The sequence below is a fragment of the Anolis carolinensis genome, chromosome 5 (genome assembly GCF_035594765.1).
Source record: "Anolis carolinensis isolate JA03-04 chromosome 5, rAnoCar3.1.pri, whole genome shotgun sequence".
Classification (NCBI taxonomy): domain Eukaryota; kingdom Metazoa; phylum Chordata; class Lepidosauria; order Squamata; family Dactyloidae; genus Anolis; species Anolis carolinensis.
In genome coordinates, this window is record NC_085845.1 from 3770141 (window position 1) to 3780523 (window position 10383).

Below are 10383 nucleotides of genomic sequence, written 5' to 3' on the forward strand. Positions count from 1 at the left end.
GGGCCTTCCCCCTGGGTACATGGGCGTCGATTTCCACCAATGGGAACAAAGATATCCAAACCGCACGAATGACTGACAGCTATCTTGACCAATGATATCTTTAGAGGGCGTTCCGAACACGGTGAGGAAAAGGATTGCTCTGTGCGAGGGAAAAACAACACACATTCCCCGCCTTTATTTTCCTGCTGGCCAATGAAACGAGACGCCGAGCGTGTAAGGCGGAAGAGTTGGAAGACGGACGTCTATACTGACTAATGGAAAACAAGGAATCTCAGCGTGCCAATGATTGACGGATATAGTCAAACAAGGCTATAGGGAAGGTTAGACAACAACCCCGTGTTTGGCTCCACGGAAGGCGGGATATCCGGGTGGAAGCGGAAGTAGAGAGGCTGGAAGAGTGTCGGGCACGGGCAAACTTGGGCCCTGCGGGTGTTTTGGACTTCAACTCCCACAATTCCTAACAGCCGGTGGCAACCAATGATCCAATATCTCAGTGTAAAATTAATTTAAAAATGTACATAGAGGAAGCTAATAGACTGAAGGCAAGGAGGAAACGGATATTAATTTGGAACTTACAATATTTTTTATATGTACTATTCAAATAGAAGACTGTATCCCCTTATTGAAAATATATTGTCTGGGAAATTTATTTATTTATTTACAGTATTTATATTCCGCCTTTCTTTCTCACCCCGAAGGGGACTCAGGGCAGATTACAATGAACACATATATGGCAAACATTCAATGCCAACAGACAAACAACATACATTAGACAGACTCAGAGGCATTTTTAACATTTTTCCAGCTTCACGATTCCGGCCACAGGGGGAGCTGTTGCTTCACCGTCCAGTAGTGGCTGTACTTCCTCATTCCTTTCCTCGTGTTTTGCTGGCAGTTTTATGGTGTTGTAAATTAGCCTCCCGCATAAAGCGTCCCTAAATTTCCCTAATTGACAGGTGCAACTGTCTTTCGGGGCTGCATAGGTCAACAGCAAGCCAGGGCTATTAATGGTCGGAGGCTTAACCCGACCCGGGCTTCGAACTCATGACCTCTTGGTCAGTAGTGATTTATAGCAGCTGGTTACTAGCCAGCTGTGCCATAGCCCGGCCATAATCATAAATGATTATGAAAGACTAATAGTTGAAAAGTATTGCACTGTATGCAACAAACACTTGCAATGTATGTACAGTAGAGTCTCCCTTATCCAAGCTAAACGGGCCGGCAGTAGCTTGGATAAGCGAATATCTTGGATAATAAGGAGGGATTAAGGAAAAGCCTATTAAACATCAAATTAGGTTATGATTTTACAAATTAAGCACCAAAACATCATGTTATACAACAAATTTGACAGAAAAAGCAGTTCAATATGCAAGAATGTTATGTTGTAATTACTGTGTTTACGAATTTAGCACCAAAATATGATATATTGAAAACGTTGACTACAAAAATGGCTTGGATAATCCAGAAACTTGGATCAGTGAGACTCCACTGTATATTTGAATGAATTAAAATAAATAAACATTAAAAAAATTCCAACTGGTCTAGAACCAATTTATTATAAAAGTACAGACATGACTTGGAAGAACAGCTATTTAAAAAAGGTATTAGAATTAGAAACAACCAAGAATGCCAGGAGGTGTTGAACGGTTGGAATATAAAGTGTCCACCTAGGCATTTGAGGCTCCTTCACAATAAAAAGGACAGACGAACAGAGCTCGTCTCACAATATGTACTTTGCCCATCACTGTATCTTGCTACTGTCTCTAAAGCATCTCAGGTTTCCCTAATAATTCCACTTTGCATCCCAGTCTTGCTACTCCAGAACAGAAGGATAGAAACCACTGCAGAAGCTCTATCCAACCACATTTCCTTTGAAAAGTCTCAAAAGGATATTAAACAGGCTGCTAAACATACCCGTTCTCTGTTCTCAGAAGAGTAAACAAACTGAAAAAGCAGTTGCCAGGATCTTCCCCTTATGAGGCATGAGGTTAGAGACAATCCCAATGCTCTAAGCCCCATGTTTGAAGCTCAAGCGATGGAGCTTCTCTCTGGGAGGAAACATACTAGCCCTGCCTTGGATGAGTCCCTTCCCTTCTGTCCTTCCAAAGATGAGGCCTGTCTTGTCTGCCTTCTCCACATTGCAAGCAGAGAAATTTATTCCTGTCTTGAGGAAGCAACTGCAGTCATGACCACCCCAACATATCAGTGCATTTGCCCACTCAGATTTTCAGCTGTGCTTCTTTCTGGTGTCTCGTGACAGAGATCAGGTAGTTATGAGACCCCAAAAGTGAGCAGCTTCAAGAAAGCAGAAGCCCTTGCAGCTATTCCTTTGGAAACTGTTTCTGGAAGTTGATCCCCTTGGAAGGAAGCCCTTCTTTTGTTCTTTTGCAACAAGCGGAGGAGGCAATAACCAGCCTCCTGGGATTCTCCAGGCTTGACTGAACTCTCAGTCAATCACAATAAACACTGCAGAAAGAAACCACTTGCAGAGTCCAGCCAAGTGAGCCAGAGCTTCCTCCAATTTCCTGAAGGTGGAAGAGTAGCAGCAAGGAGGCCCCTGCTGACATCAAAAGGGTTCAAATGGGAACATCGGTCCCACGCTGCCAGGCTGATGGCACTGTCTCAGTCCCACAAGAAGGGGCTCAAGGGTTGTTGCCACTCCACTAACCTACTGTGCTGGCACAGAGTAACCACAATAAGGCGGACCCACATTATTCTCTATGGAGCTTCCTTTGGGTACAGAGTGGCAGGTGCCTTTGTCTCTCACACTGCTACATGTGACCATGGAATACACCCCACCTCATGTCCAATCCTTGTTGCCAACGAACAGCCTGTGTTGTGCCAAGCCCATGTGTGGAAGAAAGCCACCCCAAATGCTCTTTTCCGCATCCTCTCTAGAATCACAGGGGACAACTGGAAGTGCTATGGCTGCCGACAGTCATCTCAACAGGACCAGCAGAAGGTCCCCATTTAGCTGAGAGTTGAGGGATCTAGGCCGCCACTTCCCGAAGCAGAAGGTTCTTCTTGTAGCAGGCCAGGCTGCAGAGGGGCACCCCAGTGTGGGAGCAGGAGTACCGCTTGAGGTTGGGGCAGCCGGCGACCCCGCAAGAAGTGGGTGGAGGCACAGGGGGCAAGGTGGAGGGCAGCAGGGGCAGTGGGGCCCCCGGGGGGAAGGAGACGGTGATCCCATTGGCAGCACTGCGGTAGGAAACGGTGGGGACCACCACCCCTTTGGCTTTGCGCTCTCGTAGGGTCTTCACCTTGGCCTTACTGGTCTTGGTTAGGCGCTCAATGGTCTGGTTCTTGTTCTCCTCGGCCTTCTTGGCGGCCTGCAGGCGCCGCTTGCGGGCTCTCTCCTCCCGCTTGATCAGCATCTCCTCCGTCAGCTCCTTGGCTTTGTAGCCCATGGGCAGCTCCAGCAGCGGCTGGCTCTGCTGCTTGTGCAGGAGGGCTTTCTGGAAGCAGATGTGGGAAGAGGGAAGGTGAGTGAGTGAGTGAGTGAGTGAGTGAGTGAGTGAGTGAAAGAAAGAAAAGAAAAGAAAAGAAAAGAAAAGAAAAGAAAAGAAAAGAGAAAGAAAGAAAGACAGACAGACCTCACACAGGACAGAAGCCTGAGGTCTTTGTGGCAAATCAGCAACTCAGAGACAGCACAGAAGTACTGCAGAAACATTAGAAGCAGTGGGTTGCTGTGAGTTTTCTGGCCTGTATGGTCATGTTCCAGAAGCATTTTCTCCTGACATTTTACCCACACCTATGGCAGGCATGTGAGGACCTCACAACCTCTGAGGATGCCTGCAATAGATGTGGGTGAAATGTCAGGAGAGAATGCTTCTAGAACATAGCCATACATTCCGGAAAACTCAGAGCAGCAACGCAGTGATTTTGGCCATGAATGCCTTCGACAGCACATTAGAATCAGTCTTAGAAAGGGTCCTCATTCAGGTTATATTAGTGGGGGAGGTCCATCTGCCTCTGAATTGCACCTCCACAGGACTAAAGAAAGAGGCTAGATCAGGCACGGGCAAACTTTGGCCTTCCCTCCATGTGTATTGGACTTCAACTCCCGCAGTTCCTAACAGCCATAGATGTGGGCAAAACATCAGGAGAGAATGCTTCTAGAACAATTTCTAACAGCCATAGAAGTTGAAGTCCAAAACACCTGGAGGGCCCAAGTTTGCCCATGCCTACTCTAGATCCTTTGGAATGCAGGAACTACCTGCGATGAGGGCACAGGCTCACTGACTCAGATAGTGGTATACATAGAGATTTCCTCCCTCTGAGCACCTCATTTTAAGAAAGATATAGACAAGCTGAAGAAGGCCAACAAGGATGATAAGGCGTACAAAGAAAATGTTACATGAGCTAGGCATGTTCAGCATGGTGAGGAAAACACTATCAAGACACCCCATTTGTCACACCTCAAGGGCTGCCATGGAGTTGAGAGGCAGGTTTGTCTTCTGCTGCCCCAGAAGGGAGGAACGGGCCTCATAAGGGGGGGGGGGGGGTAGATTAAACATTAGAAGGAACTTCCTGACAATAAGGGCAGCTTAGCAATGAGACCAACTGCCCAGAGAGGTGGTGGCGTCTTCTTCTCTGGACATCTCCAAAAAGAGGCTGGGAAACTCCCTGCTGCTGGAAATGCTTTAGCTCACTGGTTCTCAACCTTTGTGTGCCCAGATGTTTTGGTCTTAAACACCCATAAATCCTAACAGCTGGTAAACTGGCTGGGATTTTTGGGAGTTGTAAGCCAAAACACCTGGGGAACCACAGGTTGAAAACCACTGCTTTAGCTGGAGGTCCTGCATTGATCAGGGAGTGGATTTGATGGCCCTTGGGGCCCCTTCCAACCCTAAGATTCCTCCATGCTTGCAAGTCTAGCCAAAGCTTGTTGATGGACCAAGCTGAGATGCTGCACCTGCCCTGCAGGCTGCAGGTAGAGAAAGTACCAAATTGGAAAAAAATCGGCCATGGGGCTGAGCAACGCAGCCACTCTACTTCCTATTTGAACACCCTGATCAAGGACCCTGATGCTGCCATTCAGGAAGGGGACCTAAATAAAGAGGGACTCAGGAGGCAATGCTGTTTACCCCAACTCCACATTTGCCTTCCAAGTCTGCATGCCTCACCCCGGCATGCACTTCCCTTTCTCCAACCCACGGTGTTTCTTGTGCCCTTCCAAAAGGCAGGTCCCGCTTCCTCACCTGCCTGGCTGTCAGGAGGGACTCGTCCACCTCCTTCTTGAGCTCCCCGTTGTCATCCAGTTCGCCCCTCTCCAGGGCATCCAGCCAGCGCTGCTCCTCTTCCTCTTCACGGGCCGGGAAGCCCATTTCGGGGTCGATCTCTGGCAGAGGGGAGGGCTCCAGGTTGCTGTCCTCATCTGATGATAGAAAAGTGTAAAGGATGGGTGTCTTTTGAAGCAATAGGTCTAAAGCAGGCACGGGTAAGCTTGGGCCCTCCGGGTGTTTTGGACTTCAAATCCCACTATTGTGGGAGTTCAAGTCTGCAACGCCTGGAGGGCCGAAGTTTGCCCCTTGTGTGGTATAGATGCATCTTGAGTCTTGTTTTGCATGTTTTTATCATCTAGCAGTTCTACCCACCAAAGGGATCCCGAAGAGCTCTTTTCTGTTACTCCAGCCCTCAGACAACCATATCCAAGAAGCACCACAGAGAAAGCATCCTCCTCCACTCACCCAGCCAAGCTCGATACTGTTCAATGGGTACGCCTTCCATAGGTTCCTCCTCATCATCCACAACCATCAGTGGGGAGGGGGAGCGGGGCCTCTCAGGGATGACAGTGAAGGTTGGCACACTAGGGAGGAAAAGAGCCACCAGGTCAAAACTAGGATGGCAAAAGGGATCAAGAAAGGATTTGCAGGCTTGCCAAGACCAACTCTGAACTGGGCTGGAAAGAGCCAGGCAAAGCAACAGGCCCACAGGGGTGTTCCTGAGCTACAGCGTTCCTCTCTTTCAGATGCTTGGAAGATTTGTTGGGTTAAGCTGGACCAAAAAGGGACCGACTCCCCACCCTTCCCATCAACATCACATGTACTATGTGTTGGTAATTTTCAAAAAGGAAAAAGCATTTCACCGTGGTTTTAGAAAATCAGAAGTTTCTTGAGCCAGCAGTAGACAGAAAGAACTTCAGCAATTATAAGGAGCAGAGTCAAGCTTGAAACCTTACAAAATACTTTATTGAAAGAAGGGAAAGTAAGGGCTTAGTTAGCTCTGTCTCTATCTCTTTGGAGACACCTTGTCTCTCTCCATGCTCACAGCAGAACAAAATTGAGATCTCGGAATTATTATTATATTATAATATTATTATTATGTTTATTTATACCCCGCTTTATTTCTCCTGAAGGAGACTCAAAGCGGCTTAAACTCTTCTTATTATTATTATTTATACTCCGCTGGGGACTCAAAGCAGCTTAACATAAAAGCATTAGAAATACAATTTATAATATACAGATATGCAACCATGCAAACAGAATTAAACACAAACAGCACTAAAAAGGGTTGTTGTATGTTTTCCAGGCTGTATGGCCATGTTCCAGAAGTATTCTCTCCTGACGTTACAACATACAACATACAACAACCCTGTGATCCCAACCATGATAGCTTTTGACAACACACAGCACTAAAAAAATTCATAGTTAAAATCCATCAAAACATATGCAATGTTTAAAACCACAGCACCTTCTGGTTAGATCTTAAACACTTCCATTTTTAAAAGTCTGTCTGAATAGAAAGGTTTTAAAAGTATGACCATGTAATTTAAAATATACAAATATTCAAAAATTAAAACAGAATTAAACGTAACAGTATTAAAATTCAGTTAAATTCTATCCATCTATTAAAAAGAAATATGAAGAGAGAGGCAAACAAAGAGGGTAAAGGGGGAAAGGCTTTTCCTGCCAACTCACTCATCTGTCTGTCGATTTCCTTGATGAGGATTGTAAACTTGTGCAGGATGTGGTTGAGTTCTAACACAACGTGCCCCTCAATTGCTCTTTCTGCCTAGTGCTAGTGATCCCACCCCCGCCCCTCCACCGTACCTCTTGGTGCCCAGGATCTGTCCTCCCAGCTTGATTTTGAGCTTCAGCTGAGGCTTAGGGGGAGCAGGGATTGTTTCCGCTGCCAACAGGCCTCCGTCTTCACGGTGATGTCTCTTCTTGTGCTTTTTCTTGTGCTTCTTGTGCTTTTTCTTGTGGGACCCGTGGCTGTTGGACTCATCCTCATCACCTGTAAGGGTTAGAGAAAGCAAGAAGGCTACCAACCACAGAGCTTAGAATGCACCAAACCACCTGGGTTGAATTGCTCCAGGGTTGTTGTATGTTTTCCGGCTGTATGGCCATGTTCCAGAAGAATTCTCTCCTGACGTTTCACCCACATCTATGGCAGGCATCCTCAGAGGTTGTGAGGATGCCTGCCATAGATGTGGGCAAAACGTCAGGGGAGAATACTTTTGGAACATGGCCATACAGCCCGGAAAACATACAACAACCCTGTGATCCCGGTCATGAAAGCATTCGACAACACACTGAATTGCTCCTGTTGCTAATTGCCATCAAGCTGACTTCAACTAATGGAGATCTCATGAATGAGAGACCTCCAAATCACCCTATCTATCTTCAAAAGCCCTCCTCAGGTCTTGCAAACCGAGGGCAACCTTGACTTCTTTGATGAATCTAGTTACCTATAGTGTCTTCCTCATCAATTTTAGTGTTATGAAATTATCTGCTATCGTTATTTTTGCTTCTTTAATGCTCATTTGTAAGTCTGCTTTTGAACTTTCTTCCTAGACTTTCTTCAGTAATCTATTCAAAGTCTTTGCTATTTTCTGCTAAACATATGTTTACTTCTGCTAGACATATACTTACTTTAAGTGTATTTATTATAAACTGTTTTTTCCGCACTGTAGTATTTAATTGTTTTTTTCACTTTTGTAGTATGCTTTTTAAACTTGACTCAAGTGCAGGATTCTTAACTGCCTTGAGTCCCCACTGGGAGAAAGGCGGGATATAAATGAAGTTAGTAAGAATCATCATCATCATCATCTGCATCTGTTAAAGTGTTGATATTCCTTCTTCTAATTTTCACATCTTGTTCCTCGGCTTTGTGCATGAGATACATTCAACATACAAATTAAAAACGCCAAAAACGTGAAGCATTTAATTGGAAACCATTTCTTTTCTCTGCCCTCTGTCCAAATGATAACCCCTTGTTACAAATCAGGGACAACAAAAATGTTATGGCAGATCCATTTCTTTAAGAACAAACCTTAGTTTCTCATGGTCTACACTCTTCTATTTCCATGGCAAGTGGAGGCAGACTTTTAAATTTTTTGGGAAGTAATTTACAAAGGGAAATGGTGGTGGGCTGTTGGTTCATGTAGATGGGGATGGATTGTGGAGTGTGGGATATTGTGGGGGATTTTGTTTTGAAGTTTGCTTTCTTATTGTTGAGTGTGCTTTTGTTTTATAAATAAAAAAGGAATTTGTATCCTGGAGTGATAGCTTTTCTTTCATGAGTGATGAACATTATCCTTCATTTAATCTCTGTTTTGTGTATTTTAATAATAATAATAATAACAACAATAGTAATAATAATAATAATAATATTTATTTATAGGCCATCCTATGTCTCCAAGGGGAGTATTTCTGCTGCCCCAGAAGGGAGAATCAGGCCTCATAAGAGAGATAGATTAAACATTAGAAGGAACTTCCTGACAATAAGGGCAGCTTAGCAATAGGACCATTGTTAAAATACATTTTAATATTATCTTTTAGAGAAATACATTTTAATATGTGTATTTGTGGTATTTCTTACAATGTGTATGTGTTTTGATTATTCTATAACCCACTTCGAGCCATGAAGAAAGGAAGGTAAGAAATATAATTATTATTATCATAATCACTGAAATTGCTTCCTAAACTATTCGAAACCTTTTAAAAAACCTTTTGGGGAAGAAGGGATCAAACTGCCAAAAAGGGACAAACTTGCAATGATGCCCAGAGAACAACCATCAAAACAACTTCAGAAAGGACTGGCAGGCATTCCTAAATATTTAAAAAAAGAGAGAGAGAAAGAGGTACACAACTAAAGACCGAGAGTTTCTAATACCTTTGAAGAAATCTCACTTCAAATGTATATAGATACAACAGCTAGCTAGCAGCTCTTACGGCCCTTCTACACAGCCATATAACTCAGAATATCAAGGCAGATAATCCACAATATTTGCTTTATATTTTTGAACTGGATGATCTGAATCCACGTTGCCATATAATTCACTTCAATGTGGATTTTATACAGCTGTGTGGAAGGGGCCTTAGAGTTGGAATCCTGAAAGATATACCTTACATATAATAATAATAATAATAATAATAATAATAATAATAATAATAAGACAGAAGGCATGATCCTTGCAGCCCAGGAGCAAGCCATCAGAACAAATGCAATCAAGGCCAAGATCGAAAAATCAGCTGATGACCCAAAATGCAGACTGTGCAAGGAAACCGATGAAACCATGGATCATATCCTCAGCTGCTGTAAGAAAATTGCACAGACAGACTACAAACAGAGGCACAACTATGTGGCCCAAATGATTCATTGGAACCTAATCCTCAAGTATCACCTCCCTGCAGTTAAGAACTGGTGGGATCACAAACCTGCAAAGGTTGTGGAAAATGAGCACGCAAAGATACTGTGGGACTTCCGAATCCAGACTGACAAAGTTCTGGAACACAACACACCAGACATCACAGTTGTGGAAAAGAAAAATGTTTGGATCATTGATGTTGCCATCCCAGGTGACAGTCGCATTGACGAAAAACAACAGGAAAAACTCAGCCGCTATCAGGACCTCAAGATTGAACTTCAAAGACTCTGGCAGAAACCAGTGCAGGTGGTCCCGGTGGTGATGGGCACACTGGGTGCAGTGTCAAAAGATCTCAGCCGGCATTTGGAAACAATAGACATTGACAAAATTACGATCTGCCAACTGCAAAAGGCCACCCTGCTGGGATCTGTGCGCATCATCCGAAAATACATCACACAGTCCTAGACACTTGGGAAGTGTTCGACTTGTGATTTTGTGATATGAAATCCAGCATGTCTATCTTGTTTGCTGTGTCATAATAAAATAATAATAATAATAATAATAATAATAATAATAACAACAATACATCACACAGTCCTAGACACTTGGGAAGTGTTCGACTTGTGATTTTGTGATACGAAATCCAGCATGTCTATCTTGTTTGTTGTGTCATAATAAAATAATAATAATAATAATAATAATAATAATAATAATAATAATAATACATCACACAGTCCTAGACACTTGGGAAGTGTTCGACTTGTGATTTTGTGATATGAAATCCAGCA

General features: G+C 43.9%; 2 protein-coding genes across 2 annotated transcripts in view; both read right to left on the bottom strand.

Moving 5' to 3' along the window:
* Positions 1-10383, bottom strand: part of LOC103281892 (drebrin-like protein A) — a 215788-nt gene that overhangs the window by 74753 nt on the left and 130652 nt on the right. The gene's annotated exons all lie outside the window — the stretch shown is intronic.
* ino80b (INO80 complex subunit B) overlaps positions 1528-10383 on the bottom strand; it is a 9616-nt gene continuing 760 nt past the window's right edge. The window contains exons 2-5 of the mRNA XM_062981394.1: positions 7053-7239; positions 5691-5809; positions 5202-5377; positions 1528-3455 (exon numbers count right to left, since the gene is read on the bottom strand). Of these exons, the coding sequence (XP_062837464.1) occupies positions 2991-3455; positions 5202-5377; positions 5691-5809; positions 7053-7239 (947 nt within the window). The 3' untranslated portion in view covers positions 1528-2990. The remainder of the gene's footprint in view (positions 3456-5201; positions 5378-5690; positions 5810-7052; positions 7240-10383) is intronic.